Source organism: Pagrus pagrus, assembly GCF_965226575.1.
Source record: "Pagrus pagrus genome assembly, chromosome: 1".
Taxonomy (NCBI): domain Eukaryota; kingdom Metazoa; phylum Chordata; class Actinopteri; order Spariformes; family Sparidae; genus Pagrus; species Pagrus pagrus.
In genome coordinates, this window is record NC_140185.1 from 16,610,906 (window position 1) to 16,627,690 (window position 16,785).

The 16,785-nt window shown below is 40.0% G+C and overlaps 1 protein-coding gene across 4 annotated transcripts in view; it reads left to right on the forward strand.

Annotated features, from left to right (window-relative positions):
* scml2 (Scm polycomb group protein like 2) overlaps positions 1–13,663 on the forward strand; it is a 31,984-nt gene extending 18,321 nt beyond the window's left edge. Inside the window, exons 8-14 of one of the 4 annotated variants that reach the window (XM_084354620.1) lie at positions 5,865–6,181; positions 6,455–6,584; positions 6,682–6,888; positions 8,049–8,222; positions 9,791–10,009; positions 11,176–11,327; positions 11,544–13,663. In XM_084354620.1, the coding sequence (XP_084210746.1) occupies positions 5,865–6,181; positions 6,455–6,584; positions 6,682–6,888; positions 8,049–8,222; positions 9,791–10,009; positions 11,176–11,327; positions 11,544–11,669 (1,325 nt within the window). In that variant the 3' untranslated portion in view covers positions 11,670–13,663. Of the gene's footprint in view, positions 1–5,864; positions 6,182–6,454; positions 6,585–6,681; positions 6,889–8,048; positions 8,223–9,790; positions 10,010–11,172; positions 11,328–11,543 lie in introns of all 4 variants that reach the window. The other 3 variants (XM_084354618.1, XM_084354621.1, XM_084354619.1) reach the window with 3 other exon arrangements.
* The last annotated feature ends 3,122 nt before the right edge of the window (positions 13,664–16,785 follow it).

The window sequence follows — 16,785 nt, forward strand, 5'->3', positions numbered from 1 at the left end:
CCCCCTCCCCCAGAGGCACGCTGAGAAGCAGGTGACTGATGTAGACTGTCGATATGGCCTACAGATAACATGAATAAAGGGCTCAACTCTCCCCTCCCACCCACTCTGCCTTCCCTCACTCTACCCCTCCCCTGTCCCTATGCAAATCTAAACACCCTCCTCCTCCTCCTCCTCCTCCTCCTCCTCGTCTGCCCCCCCACCTCCCTTCTCCTCCCCCTGCTCATTCATTGGGAGGGAAGCTTTGCAGCGGCTTTAACCAGCAGCAGTAGCAGCAGCAGCAGCGTGGGCTTTGTTGTGGACTACAGCCGGGGAGAAAAGAGACGTGAGAGACACACGGAGACAACTGAGGAAGCAGCTGATAGAGGGACAGAAAACGGAAAGAAAAGATGAGGAGTGGATTTTAGAGGAAGTTAGGAAGAGGGAAACAATAGACGGAGAGGTAAACAAATCAAAGAGAGTTTCCAGAGAGAGAACCAGGAAGGGACTGTACTGGGTGACGGACATCAGCATTACTACTATCTCTACTCCTGCGATTACTACGTCTGCTACTACTACAAAAGCCACAACCGTAAAAGTGAAGTTCTGCTTTTTTTTTCGGTGGGGATTTCCTGGTGAGTTTGGTATGTTGATCTTTTTGTTCTTTTTCAAAAAAGAAAGAGAAACTTCTCAGTTCATGTTGCCAGCATTTATTTGTTAGAAGATTGTGTTTTAGGTAAAGTTTTAGGATTATATCTAGCAGATGCAATACATTTAAGTGAAGAGTAGGCACAATAACACGTTTCATTTCTGTGGAAGTATGCGTGTTCCTTTTTTATAATGGGAAAGATAAATTTCCACTGAAACTTCCCTAAAATGTAACAGATCCTGATCAATGAAAACTGCACACATTCAAGTGATTTCAGCCAGTGAACCAGGAAGTGGTTGTCATGTCTGTAAAATTATTGTTTGTTTAGACTTGATTATATGTCCCTGCTAAGATTGTTTACTAAAAAGCTCATGTCGCCTTCATTTATTGTTTCAGTAAAAAAAGGAAGCGAAAGCTGAATCTGCTGCTCACATGAAAGCCATCGCAGCCTCCCACTCGGGTGTAAATGATTAAAGCTGCTGTTTCACACTTTTTTCTTTGTTTAACGGGAACACTTTTGAAATGACTTGCACTGATTCAAATTCAGTGTAAATTGAAAGTAGAGGCCGTTGCTGTAGTCAGAAAGCCTCAAAGTCTGCAGATTTAACAGTATTGCTGGCTGTAATTAAGTTTGGAGCTCCATGTGTTTTTGATCATGTGTTTTTTGTGTGTGTGTGTGTGTGTGTAGAGCATCAGGAATTAGTTTGCAGAAGGCTCAGGCAAGGATTAGTGGATATCAGATATTTTCAGTACACTGATGTTACGCACCCGTCTTTGTTATTAGGCGAACATCTACACAAGTCACAGTAGAACAATAGTGATTTTGCAGAAGTCTTGTTGTTGTGTTTGTGCCCCAGGGCTATTTAAGTTACTTCCCCTTGCTGCTATCTGCACACACACACCTGAATCTGCAATTCACCAGCTTCCTTCTTCAGATTCACTCAAAAGAACCACTCGTGTGTGTGTGTGTGTGTGTGTGTGAGTGAGTGTGTGTGTCTGAATGTGCTGCGAGGGTGCTCAGGATGTGTGTGTGTGTGTGTGTAATTAGATGAGAGGCAACTCTGTGCAGCCCCTCCCCCCACCCCCCAGACAGCAGACACACTTCTCAGCGACCCCGTTCACATGCGTGCACGTACACTCGCACATGCACACGTTTCCTCGGGCTGTGGCACACACAGGTCAGCGGGTCGAGTTAGAATTATATAGTCATGATCAGAACCATATGCCTCTGCTTTGCATGTTGGAGACGCTTTGCTCAGATTTTTTAAAAATTAGCATCTGAGGATTAATGTTTGTTGATAGAAATGATTTAGATTCAGAGTTACAGAACAATATTATACACTCGCTTACCTAAATGGTTTTGCATGTTTAAGCCAGTAAATCAAATCTTATATATCTAACCATGTGCAAACCATCCTGCTTTAGAAATGTTAATGCATCCTTTCATTCTAGGCAGCCATTGATTACTGTTGATTTTTTTACAGTACAGAAATCAATGGCTACAAAAATCTAAAACTCTATAGCATAAACAGTAGAGCTGACACTATTGATTTAGATGATTTATGGATAAATCAGTTGAAACTAAATTTGCAACAATTCTGTTTAACTTACTTTAAGTGATTGTTTGCGTCTTATTTGTAGCAAAAATACTGGACATTTCGCCGGGAGCGCTGGAATTGGTAGCTTTGCCCGTTCCGCCATTGCCGGTGTTGGTACCAGAACAGGAGGATCCTGCTCTCTGTGTGTTCACCGAGCAGACAGGACCGCCTCCTTATAGAGTTGTCCTGGTTGAATAAAGTGGGCAGGGATGCCAGAAAATTTCCTCTTTCTTTTCCTGCATGAGCAGGAGGAGGAGGAGAGACATGAGCAAACACTCTATTGTTGGAATATAGAGCTTTTTTAACACTTATTTTAATAAATAAATGCTTGCAGGAAATTAATTTACAACATTTAGAGTTTATAAAATTGATTACATCTTATTTTTAGCAAAAATATCAGACGTTTTACTTGTCCCAGCTTCTTAAATGTGAACATTTGCCGATTTTCTTAATTGAACAGTTTTGTTTTTTTGAATGTAGCTCGGAAAAAAACAAACTCTTTGAGGGCGTAACTGTTTTATTGGTTGAACAAATAACTGAGAAAATAATAGGCATGTATTAGTTACAGCACTTAAATGATATATTTGGTCAGCTAAAATGTAAAATTTCCGACTGTACAAATAAAATGATTTGTAGTCAAGGAGCTACATTTCCAGCAAAGTGTACCCGGTTTGGTCCTTTCACCTGTTTAAAAGCAGTTGAGGTCTTACATTGTTCAAACTGACAGGATTTTAATTTCAAGAAGTTTCCATAGATACCAGATATGGCAGCCTATATTTTGTTGAAACAGTGAAGCTTAGCCTATAAAATGATTCTCAGGCATTTTCAAATAAATCCATGTAATGGAAAGGTGCAGCCATATAAAAAGCACGCAGTCTTGGGTTTGAATATTTCAACATAGAGCTGATACAGAATATATATGATCCTGTCAGACGATGTGGAATGAAATGCATTTATAAGCAGATTTTCTTCAGAAGTTGTAGTTAAAATGCAGAGGTGATTAGTCTTTTTTTTTTTTTTTTTTTAAATAAATGTGATGATAAACTAATATACGGTAGAATGTGACATTAATCACCAGTGTGGAAAAACGGTGTGTGTTGCTTCGGTGGCTGTCACATAAAGTGAATGGATTAGATTTTCGGGGAAGGATCAGAGAAGGCACCCCAACTCAGATTTCCTACGGTGAATTAAAACCCGCTGATACTGATTGGTACCCTGCAAACAAATTTTGATCTGCCTTTGTAGGGCTTATGGCTCAGAGCTCAGTGTGAATGAGTGTGCCACTGTGCGAGCAGGTTGGTATCCCTGCTCCTCTGAGAGCATGCTTTGTGTGACCACTCCTGGTGAGCGAGAGAGCCCTCGCCCTCTGAAACAAGACACGGCTCTATTCTACGCCCACTTTCACTCATTTCCCAATTAAGCAGCTTTCAGGGTGCCCCTGCTGGCCCCTCAGAGAAAACTGTAAACCTTCCATAGTCTTTCCATATCGCCGCAGTCAAGGAGGCTCTAATGAAAGCCTCGGCCTCTTGAGAGCTTCCACATGCACTCGCAGGCCCCCGCTCTCACCAGGCAGTGCGTTTGTATTGAAATAGGAAATGGTTATCTTTCTTTCTTTCTGCTTTTTGCTCTCTTTCTTTCAAACACCCACCATGATGATTGTGTGATCATATCACAGAGTCACGCTCACGGCTAATCAAGGCAGGAAGAGGTGATGGTGCCGCTGTTTTAACAATGGTTATTGCCTTTTTCTTCATTTCATTGTCACTTAGAAATAAAGTGACAATGACAATTTTAACACCTAAGCTGATAAGCATTTTGGAATAATGATTATTTCCTGAGCAAATGCTTAAAGTTGGAGGGCATCTGTGATCCATAAAGTGCATTCAAGCAGGGGCGAGATGTTTTTCAAGTATTTTGGGGGGGTAGCTTTTCTTTTATTTGGAATGTGGACAGTACTTGGCAATGAGGCAAGAGGAGGTGATGGCACTGTCAGATTACATGATCAGGATCCCCAAACCCTAAACCACCTGGACTTTAACAGTGTTGTACTGTATAGAGTCTGAATGATATCAACCAGGTTGATAATATCCAACGATTATCCATTGCGTCACTCAGATCAGGGCTCCAAACTGCGATTGCATTTAGTTGCATTTTGTGATCATTTCTGCAGACACTGACGACTACATTTTATAACTGGGAGCACCCATGCGACTTGCAAACATGGCCCCCATCGCTTTTTAAAATCATCATTGTAGATCATGTGAAACATCAGTATCACATCTGTATTCCAACACTACAGTTTTGAAACTATTTGAACACAGTTCAAACTTTTAGTTATTAATTTATGTTTTTTAAAATATCTGTTTTAGGGGTGCTGCAGCCTCCACTGAAAAAGTAATGGAAATTACTTTGTCTTAAAGCTCTACTTCACTTTGTGAAGTGTTGTGTGTGCATGTCAGTTTTAGTGGTGTTCCTACATTATGTGCTGGTGCTCCTAAAATGTTCAGTAAGGAGCACCAGTGCTAGTAGTGGAGCCCGGCAGAAACAATGAAAGTATAGAAAAATAATGAAAATCGACATATAGATGTCTTTAAATGGTTTTTGTGCACCATAGCATCCGTTTAAAACACACTTGCTAGGTGTCTGAATTTATGAAAAAGCTAATGTGGTGACCTATTGTGCTCGTTTTTTTTCTTTGCTTCAACAGAACTGGACAGTTTGAGAAAACTGAAGTGTTTTTTGAGCATTAAAGCATGTAAACCTGTTCTAGTAGTAACCCAAAATAAAATTACAAACATGAAAATGAGCATAATATGTCTCCTTGAAATATATTTTATATTATTCTTACTTGTAAATTTTCCAGTTAACTTTACTGATTAACAATTATACTTGATTTCATTGTTATTCCCTAGTCATTGCACATCTTGGTCACAACTCTGTAATAACCACATTCGAACAATTATTATAACAAGTGTTAATGTTAAAAGCTGATATATATTTATTTGATTTTTTAGACTCCCTATTGACATCAGCCTCAAGAATCCAATATCTACTGCTGTATGTGGAAAAGAGTCTAAACCCTATCACCATAATCAAGATGTAGTCGTATTGCTGGAAGCACAAGGTTCGAGGAATCGTCTAGCAGGCATGTCTCTGGGGGATCGTGACTTTTGACTCTGATTTCAGCAGAGGGAGGGGCTTAATACAAAGGACCTGCCACTCTCAGGAGACTCTGAAAAATCAAAACAAACCTCCTCTGCAGGACCACACAGTTATTCACTTTCCTCCATTTTTTGTCTGCCTGGTCAGATTTTCTCTTCATTTTCGGGCAACTACTGTCTTTAGAGAACGTTGAACTGTGAAACCCCTCCTCATCTCAAGGACCTACAGCAAAGTTGATTCTCTGCATGTCTTTGTTTGAGACCTGTGTGTGTGTGTGTGTGTGTGTGTGTGTGTGTGGACAGAGGGCAAATCTAATTATGATCCTTTGTATGCATGTCTGCTTGCGGGTTTACAATTATGTACCTTAAAACAAGCAGCCTACTTCTAATGTCCAACTTAATGTTGTATTATTGTATAACATGGATTACAAGAAGAATAACAATATATTTTTTCTCTTTCCCTTATCACATTTCTTCCAGTTACCCTTCCCGGTGCTCTCCTTGCTCCTGTTTCTTCCACTTCAGCCTCCCTCACTACACGTCGCTCCTCTTCCAACTCCTCCTCCTCCATGCAGACCTCATACCGACTGCCCAACCCCTTGCCACCCCTCCCCGTGCGCAAGGGTGTCCGAGGTCGACGTCCCAAATCCCAGACGATTGCCTTATTGAAGGCAGCGGCTGAGGCTGCGGCGGCTGCGGCAGTAAATGGAGCGTCACAGAGCCCTGCCAGAACTGTCTCTGAGGCTCAACTGGCCCCCAGACCACACAAGAAGAGAGGGCCCAAGCCCAAGAACAAGGTGAGATGTCACAAGAGTTGTAATCTGTTATGCTGCAGTCCACTGCCTTTTTCTGTTTTAGGTGTTATGGCAGAAATGATTTTGATGAAGAGGAGCAGGGTCAGAGGTGGGGAAGGAGAACAGACTTGTTTCCGAGAGCTGCTGTATGTGATGCAGTGCACTTCATGTGTAGCAGTGAAAGAGTTAAAACAGGCTTTTAATAAATCATTAACTACCAGCCTTTGTAGGTTACAGACAGTTAATAAGAGACGGTTTGTTTGTTTTTTACTCCAGAAGAAGCCTCGGGTGGTGCAGTCCCTCGGGGCGACATCAGTCACAGCTCCGCCTCCAGAGGCCCGACTGAGCTCGAGCCACGTCTCAGCAGACAACAACCATAGCAACGGCTCGAATGTAGTTTGCACAGGTAAACTGGATAACAGATACGACTGACGCCTGATTGTGTACTCATGTACACACAGTTGGTTTTCTTGGTTTTTAATCGATTCTTTGTGTCATTCCAGTGTGCGTCTATGTGAACAAGCACGGTGACTATGGCCCGCATCTTGACCGAAAACTGGTGCAGCAGCTCCCGGACCACTTTGGTCCCGCTCCAGTAAACGCAGTGCTTCAGCAGGCGGTTCAGGCCTGCGTGGACTGTACGTACCAGCCCTCTGTGCTGCTGTCGTTCCTACAGAGCCAGTCCCACACAGGAGGAGAGGTCATCAGAGGTAAAGGCAATGAACACTACAGAATATTCCTCAAGTTGATGTCTTCAAATTGCTTCTTTTGTCTGATGGTGCAAAATCTACATATAGTTAATATTAAACGATAAAAAAACAGATAAGGGAAGAAAATCCTAATTTTTCAGTAGCTGGAATAAGAAAGTGTTTTGATTTTGGATGTTTTATTAGTTTTATTACCCCAGCCAGGTTGATGCAAGTATACTTAAAGGGAGGTGACACATCTTGAAACATGAAATACTTTTGTTTTCCATTAATTTCTCACCCTTCTGTAGAATGCCATCATGAAACATTATTTGGGTTGTATATCTCACAATAACATCTGATTGAATGTGATGAAGAGAAATAATAATTTAGAGTATACAAGTCCTGTATGTCAATATATATTTTACCACAACTGTGAGGTGCTTAAAACACTTTAAAATGCTTGAAAAATGTGTAGGAACCCTGCAGTCTTTACACTAAGCTAACCTAACCAACTGCTGGCATTATCTATATACAGGATTTACTGCACAGACATGAGAGTCACTCTTCTCTTTGAACTCTTGGCAAGCAAGAGAATAAGCGCATTTCCCAAAATGTTGAACTATTCCTTTAAAAGTCACTTCTTGAAAAGCAGTGCTGGATAAACTCCTAAATGTATTCCAAGTGCCGTAAAGCCTGGAAAGGCAATCAGCCAGGTGAAATCGGTTTAAGCACACACTCGTGTGTGTGTGTGTGTGTGTGTGTGTGTGTGTGTGTGTGAGAGAGAGAGAATAAAAGACAGTGCCCGTGGCAGCAGCTGATGAGAGCACTGTGTCGGTAATCAGAAATGACATGTGCGTCTAACCTGGTTTGGGATGCTGGGATTGGGTCTCCCTTGGGGGGCTGGATTGGGAAGGCTATGGGTGAGGCTAGGCAGGGAGTGGAGGGGGGGGTTTAATTTGTGGCTTTGTGGGGGCTTGGCTTGGGTGGGAGGGTGTAGTGCAGTGTGTGATGGGGAGAAAAATGCCGGTTTGTTCATATAAAGGGAGGGTGCTAACCCTGAACCATCTGCTGCTTTTCTTTAGCTGTGATGCATACAGTGTGTGTGTGTGTGTGTGTGTGTGTGTGTGTGTGTGTGTACATTATGCACACAGACTAATAGCTGTTTGTGTTGTTCCCACCAGTGCGGTCAGAACATGGTATCCGCTACGTGAAGCTGCCCTCCGCCTCCAGTACGTCTTCTGTGCTGCGGTTCCTGGAGAACATGTGCCAACATCTGGAGAGTGACAGTCTGTTCAGCTCACAGCCGTTCAGCCCATTCAACAACAACACACGCTTCTACAACAGGACCAAGTCAGGTGGGCAGAGTATGGATGGAGTAATTAACAGGATGACTAGGTTAGCTGTGGGCTCACTTTCCATGAGCAGTAACATTATTTAACAAATAAAATGACCCTTCAACAAATGACTATATATCAGAGATGGAGTGTAACTAAGTATATTTACTCAAGTACTGTACTTAGGTACCTGTATCCGTATCTGTTCTGTATCTATACTTGAGTATTTCCCTTTTCTGCTCCTTTATACTTCCACTCCACTACAGATATTGTCATTTTCTACTCCCCTACATTTATTTGATAACTTCAGCAATCAGTGACTATGTAGATTGCATGCTGCATCAGAGCCAAAGTAGCATGTTATTACATTTATTTATTTTACCGGCAAGCAAATGAAAAAAAAAACCCAATTCAGATAATCACAAAAAATGCAGACTATCAGACACAATAATCGACCGATAAGTCGACCCCTCCAGTATCCTCCACAGGGCCTTATTTTGAAAAAAAATAATTTATTGATCCTGTTTGAACTGTCCCGTGACACATGTGATGTCTATTTTGCAAGTCAAAATTCTGTGTAAAACAGAACTGCATTGTCTCGCTCAATATACGTCACCTCGGCACAGAAAAAGTGTTGAAAAGGGTGAAAATCACAAGTCTGGTCATGCAGACAGCTGCAGCTATGCAGAGGTAGTTGTGCATAGCTGTTGTAATGTTGTGAGCTAGCTTATATACAGGACCTGCTCTACAAGGTTTACAATATGGGTTTTGGTGAGTGTTAAACGAGACAACTTCACTAACATGACTGTTGGGTCTGTAGTCTGTCTAATTACCTATTTTCACAGTCTTATATTTCATTAGATTTCTGACAAACCTTCATTTGCATCTTTCTTCAGTTGGAAATTAACTTTTAAATGACAAACATCATGTGTAATTCATGGCACAATTCAAACAGGATCAAACAATTATTTGTCTCTCTCTATTCACTATCATACATATTCTTTCTGAAGTAAGGTCCCATGGTGGTCCACCAGAGGGGCGTGGCTTCACCTCTCTATATAGGTCAACTTATTGGTGCATTATTACATCTATGATACTTGTAAATATATATAATTTACTTTTACTTGTACATTTACAAGTACATTTATTGCCAAAAAATTACTATTCAGTACTATTCGTGTAGGTGACTTTCAAGTTTACCAAAGTAATATTTTAGCACAATATATTTACTTTTACTCTTACTCTATCACAACACTGCTATATATACAGTATCGGTATATCCAGATATTTGTATAAAACGATCACTCATCATTGTTCACGTGTTCAACTGACAGCAGACTTCCTCTTTCGTTCTTGAGTCATATCATGTATGCGTGATGTGCACATGACCAAACATTTTTATAAAGTTGTGCAACAATCCATTGTGAAGTAATCTCCACAGAAACAACACATGAATTCAGACATTTCCTTCTGAATAAATCTCCTCCTCAGTCTCCCCACATCATTCCGTCACATCACAACTGCATTTTTGCATGTTTTTGATTTGCGCTCACAACGGTACCTTTCTCACTATTACCTTTCTCTTGAAGCAGAACCACTGTCTCACACCGAGAACGGTGTTTCCAAAGACGATTCCACAAAGGAACCCGCTTCGGGAACCCGCACCCTTCACAATGCATCAGACTACAGAGCAGCAAAGAAGGAACGGACATATTACCCAGGACAGACACACACACCACCACCCCTGCGACGTGTCAGCTCCAATCCAACTGAGCTTGGCCCAATGGTTGCACACAGACGAGTGGAGGGTAAGGTTAATTACACAGACATGGTCCCCAAGGCGAAAATAACTTATTATAAGGGACAGCTCCTACTTGTATGATTTTGAATGATGTCCCAATTTGTCCCTCTTCTTTAAACTCTGGATGTTCGAGAAGAGGATGGTGATATTTCCCCCAGACAGTCCATCACCCTTCCACTGACTGAAGGCGAAGCCGTGCCTCCTGTAGTTTACTGCTGCTTTGCCTGATTTCAGTTATCACACAGCACATACACAGTTTACAATGATAACTAGAGGTGGAAACCATGAATCACTTTGCTGACTCAAATCCCCCACTGATTCTAGTCACTGAAGATTTCTTTTGTTCAGTTTTTACCTAAGCTATGTGGTCGCATCACTTTTCAAATGCACCCCACTTTATACATCAGCAAGTGAGCGTATCACTGTTTGTACGAGCCAACGTTTAGCTCTGCTGAGTCAGACTGCCTTCAGTTCAGTAAGTCATTCAGATTGTGCTGTCCGCTGTGGCTTTCTAGGAAATTATGACCGCTGACAGCTTCACATGCATAAGTAGGATTGGACATTTCCTGTTTGGGGGAGGGGCTGAGCTAGTGGCCAATTAGCTTTTCCAACTTAACCACCATTTATTTTAATTTGGCAGAAATGGTATATAATTTCAAAGACATTTTTTTCACCTAACACTTTGTTAAAGAATAGGTTCATCCAAAAAATAAAATTTGGTTATTACTGTATCTACTCAACATCATGCCAAAGCAGCATTGCAGCATCCTGAAAAAAATGGCACCATACCATACCATTTGACGTAATCCAAAATATGTAAATAATGTCTTTTTGATTCAGTTCGAGATCTTGGAGCTTCCAGAGACTTGGATTACACTGGGCAGGCTGTATGGAGCCATTTAATGCTGTTTTACAATTGTTTTTTACATTTTAAACCAAGTCAGTTGTTTAGGAGAATGCTGCTTCGCTGTAAAGCTCCAGAAGTGTCTCTTAGATTATGAAACTTTTCATTGGTGTGAGGGTAAGTGAGTAAGTAATGACGGAATTTAAATTTTGGTTGAACTTATCCTTCTAACATCTTACCATAATACTGGTAAATAAAATCATGAGCAGATGGTACAATATCTGATTATGGTTGATTTGGTTTTCCTGCCCTTTCACACTTTAAAGCAGCTAGCTCAACAACAGGCCCAGACCATATGAAACAGGACAAGGAGGCTTCAGGGAACGACGCTTCATCCTGGTCAGTCGATGACGTCATACGGTTTGTCCAAGAAGCCGATCCCCAGACTCTCGGCCCACATGTCGAACTCTTCAGGAAACATGTGAGTACTTCATTTATATGAACTGTCCTCTTTGTCCTGTTTAAAGGTCAACAGACTAAAAGACAACGCTGCTTTTCACTCATTCTGCTGCAACATGCAGTCAACTGGATTAAATACACTCTCACGTACAGCGTAGTGTCCACCATTTCCACCATTGTTCTGAGAGAAGTGTTTGTAATGTGCTCATTTGCTGACAGCGTGCTCCTCTGTCTACAGGAGATCGATGGCAAAGCTCTGATGCTGCTGCGCAGTGATATCATTATGAAGTACATGGGACTGAAGCTGGGCCCGGCACTCAAACTCTGTCATCACATCGAGAGGCTGAAGCAGACCAAACAATAGAGGATGACAGCGCTCTCTTCTCTCACTGGCAACCAAACACATAAACACGGATTATTCTACAGGGACGTATTACAGTGTAAATCCACCTGAACCAGGGTTGTAGCTACCATTAAGGCCACTGAGGTCAAGTCAATTTTTTCTGTGATTTAGCAACATGCAGGGAGTTTACACTTGAAATCATACACATGATGTTCATTTAATGAGCTGATTCCAGTATTTTTAAATACAGCTGATCAAATTTGACTACTTTTTGGCCTATAAATACATTAATCAATAGGTTTTTTATTTTAGGCAGTGCAGAGAAGGTTTCGAAACTGCATTTAGACAGTCATGCTGAGAAATGAAAGTCACTGAAAAATGTAATTGAACAGTCATCTAACTATGTGTATTTGAAGTATGAAACTACTCTTGTTGGTATTTCTAAAATCCTGGATGTGAGCCAGATCTGAGGACATTTTGTTTTTCATTTACAGATCATGCTTTACTTCCACATGACAATAGATACACAGTAGATGAATTCATCATTTGTGCAATTAGTATCAGATATCTGAGCATAGGCATGATTTTTGTTCATGTCAGTGTCTTTTTGCCTTATGATGAACTAATTTAACACATTTTTAATTTACCTCTACATTTATACTTGTAGACACACACATACTGAGACATACAGTACGCTGAAGGATTTGCAGCTTTATCTTAATGGGTATCTGTTGCTGTTGAAGTTTTGTTTTTTTCCCTGATCAGAATTTCAGGATGGACGCCCTGTACTCAAGTTTGGGAAAGTTAGTTCAGGTACTGGCAGTGAACGTCTCGCTGCATCATTTCTAACAATGCAATAAGGTTTCTGGATGATCGCGTCTGTTACAGACTGTCAAATTTAGTTTATGCAAGCCAGTGAATGTATGAAGTCATGAGCATTATTAGTAGCAGGTGCTAAAGAACAGGAGTGCTCCAATTATGTGAAGTGTCGAAGCCGTCTTGCTCCCTGAAGTCAATCATTACATAGGTGATTCCTGTCCTTAAACACTGAAGTATTTTTTGACAAAGATGATAAATTAACTTAGGCAGAGTGGGCATCACTTTTATTTAAAAGGTGGATGTTTAATTATAGAAGAAAACCTTTCAAGTGAAGCTGTAGTTGTCGAGAATCAGTTACTGCAGTTATTTCTCTTTTTGTCTGTTTCGTGTGCTGGAAGACATTCAAGCTGAACGGTATCAGTTTGAGCTCTGACGTAGCTACATGATTGTAATATCCTTTGACAGTCACATTATCAAACAAGATATACAGGTATAATTGACTGGAGTACTGTAAGTGTTGACATGAAAGTAAAGATAAAGCCATGAACTGTCTAGTCTGAGTGCTGTACAGAACGATAAAGTGCTCCTGAGAGGGAACATGCTGGAGAAACTGTTTTGTATAAAGAAAAGCCAAAAGGTTGTTTTTTGATATCATTTTGTACTATAACAAAGTGTATCAACCTGTATCAAGCATTAGTGTAATCAAATTTTTTTCTGCCTGAATAGTTTTTTGTGCACCATCAAATAACTACCTACAGGACAATGTTGTGTCTGAGTAATTATTCATATGTCTCAAAGTATTTATCTGCTTTCGATGGCAGAAATACTAATTTTCTGAACATTTCAGAACCATTTGCAAACCAAATCATGTGTGTTGTAGCTGCATTTCACACTGTTGCTCTCCTGTAGTGGTTACAAGTTGATACTTGAATCCGTCTTGCTTTAATGTGAACCTCAGGTTTTAGTAGGGGGTTGTTTCTTAGAAGATGTTTTACATTATTAGCATTTTGTTTTCATTACTACAACATAGAGGGACTGCACAATAACCAACTATGTATATTTTTATTATGCCTTGTCATCTATCGCTCTGCAGCATTTCATGTGTATATATATGACTTTTTATTGTATGTTCAACAAAAGATGTTTGTTAAATATGTTTGATATGCATTCACACAATTAAACATTTGTTTACATCATCTAAGTGTTTGAGACCCCGGCACAAGGCCACCATGGTAGATACTAGCATCATTTTTCACCTTATTGCCAGATAAATGTCTGCAATGTACGTTTCTGCGAACCACAGATGCGGTGAAACTTTATGGTTCAATTTTCTATTTTATGAAAAAAAAAAATGTATGTTTTCATTTGGTTTTGTCGCCCAAGAGCAGACTGGACATGTCATAATGTCTCGTTAAAAGGCGGTTTCACATTTAAACGTAGTCTTGAATTGCATTCACTGGCTATGCAGCCTTGCTACCTAAATGCTGCTGCCCAGCCATCCCCTCCACCTCCAGACATGAAAGTAAGCTAATATAGTACATATAATCTGAATGTACTGTACAAAGTAGTACAGCAAAGTAACTGCAAAGTGTCCTTTTTTAGTCGTATAACTGAGCATACTATTACTACAGTAAGAATGTTTTAATGGTATATTGTTTGTATATTTGCAAGACACACACAATACATTTTTAATGTACTTTAAACACAAATAAGGTAACTAACTAATCAAGCATGTACTGTATATTAGTACATACACATCAATATACTTAAAGTATAAGTATACTTGAAGTTGTTCCACAGCAAATAAAAAAATTGCTAAATACAATTGTGCTTTTGTACAATTGAATTACAACTAAAATATACTTAGCACAAAATTAGTTATTCCAAAAGAGCAAACTGATCATACATTAACATATTTACATTATTAGATTACAATAGATTAACATTAACATACTTGATGTGTACTGATGATTATACTGGCTACAGTCATACACAAGTATGATAACATTTGATATACTCATGACACATGTTGTAGAAATGTCAATATGTTATATATGACATGTACAGATACACACTGGTGACAGGGACTGTTTTTTTTAAATAGCCTTGTCAAGTGGTTCCCAACCTTTTCGACCCCTTAAAACAGAGGAACTTGTAATCGATCTTCATTAGTTTTATATTTGTGAGTTATGACCAAATCAAATAAAGAGGTTTTTTTATTCTTGTTTTATTTTTTTAGGGGCCTGCAGGGAAACAGTCCAGTAAAAAGCTAATTTCAGAAGAAAGTCTGAATAAATAATAGAAATTTGTGCAGCATAGAAGCATTTTTTCATCTTCCCGTCTTGTTAATCATCTCGTTACCCCAGTTTTTTTTGTGAGACCCCGTTAAGGGTCGCGGCCTCGAGATTGTGAACCACTGGGCTACCCAGTCAAATTGAGTCCAACAGTGAAAACATTGTGTGCGTGCGTGCGTGCGTGCGTGCGTGTGTGTGTGTGTGTGCATGCATCTAGAGGGTATGGGGGTTGGGGGTCAAGGGATCATGGATGTCTTATTTAAGGAAAGTGACAGTCCAATAGGCATCATTGTTCAAAAGATCAGCCAGTTCAAATAGCTCACCAGCAGCACTCATGATGAACAGGCTAATTATCTAAACTGGGATCTATGTATGGAAGAGGCTTAACTTTTGTCTATCTGTCATTTGATGCTGAGCAGGTAGAGTATCTAGTATTTTAAGTCCTTTGTCTCTGAGCTGTGGCCAAAACAGTAAAACTCAAAGTAAATTGGGTAAAGCAGAAATGCCTCCTTAAAACACACATTTCCAGTTTTATGGTCAATATATCTTTAAAATATCCAATGTTATAATCCGTGATTTAAAAAACAAGGACATTTCTGTTTTCATGTGTTTTAAAAACAGTATCTGTTCTATTCTAATAAACTTTGGCGCAGGCCAATTGATAAAATTGTGTACTAACTGTAGATGTTTAAAGTTAAGCTCATTTCAACTACTTTATATACTGTTGGGCAGTTTAATCTACAGCAATGCATCATATTATAGAAGATCATCATACGTGTGGCTCTCCTGTGAGAACGACGAGTCTTTAAAAAGTCATCTTTTCATGGTGTCAGAAAAATGGCCTGTTATCAGTTTATCACAAACATTCAACATCAACATATCTGGTTTTCACTTGACAGGAATGGTGTGAAAAATTGTAATCTGAAAAGTAACTAAAGCTGTCAGATAAATGTGTTGTAGTAAAAAGTACAATATTGTACAATAATATAGTGATGTAGTACTTAAAATGAAAATGCTCAGGCAAAGCAGAAGTACCTCTAATGAGTACTTAAGTTAATTAATTGAGTAAATGTATGTAAATGTTTTTAATACACAATTAACATTTAACATTTCCAGGGACAGTTGTAGCGGGGACTTCTAGTCACCCTAGAGACAATGCAGTATCAGGGTTAGTTTCTATTCCTACTTTATAAAGTCTAACTTGCCTACTGCTTCTTAACTTTAGAATTTCTTCCCAGCCTAGTAACTACATGTCACATAACTGTAGTTGAGTAAAAAGTAGAAGATTCACCTCTGAAAAGTAGTAATCAACATCTTGCGTCACGTTTGGCAAACCAACGGAAAGCGGTGAGACGTTTCAAAGACGTCGGTCCTCATCTCCAACTTTCAGATTTCTACCACAGTGAAGTTAAGTCTAACTAATCTACAGTACACACAACACATTAAACAGGAACACTTGCTAGTTAAGCTAATGAGCTACCTAGTTAACCCTTAAGGTCTTCTTTTTGCTGCTGACTCGTGCTCAAGGTGGCTCATGCTGCGTTCCTGTGTACTCGGACGACCTCAGATACAGAACAGCCATCCAAGTCGGAATTCCAAGTCGGAAACTCGGGCAAGATTGGCGTAGCCCAAGATCACCGACGTAAAGACAGACAACATTACTTTTTACCTTGTCATCACTTTTTACATATAGTGCTTGTTTGTGTAATGTGTACTAAATACAATTTGTAGTTGTCATTTTCACTTGCTTTCAGTTGATCTGTGCTCAATAGAAGTCTTTAAGAGTATGTGTTAGGAGCCTACTGATCCTTAAGTGCCCTCAACTGTTAAATCAGCTGCTGTTGTTGCTTGTGAAGTACGCAGACTTGCCATTCAAACACCCGCTCGCAGGGAGCGTCCAACGCTTTTAAATTGGATCACGGAAATTCCAACTTCCTACTTGCCCTGTGAACGCACCACTCGTGCCGCTAGGAGCTCCAGACACTAATGGCTGCCACTGTCATGGCTGACAGTAATGACAGTAA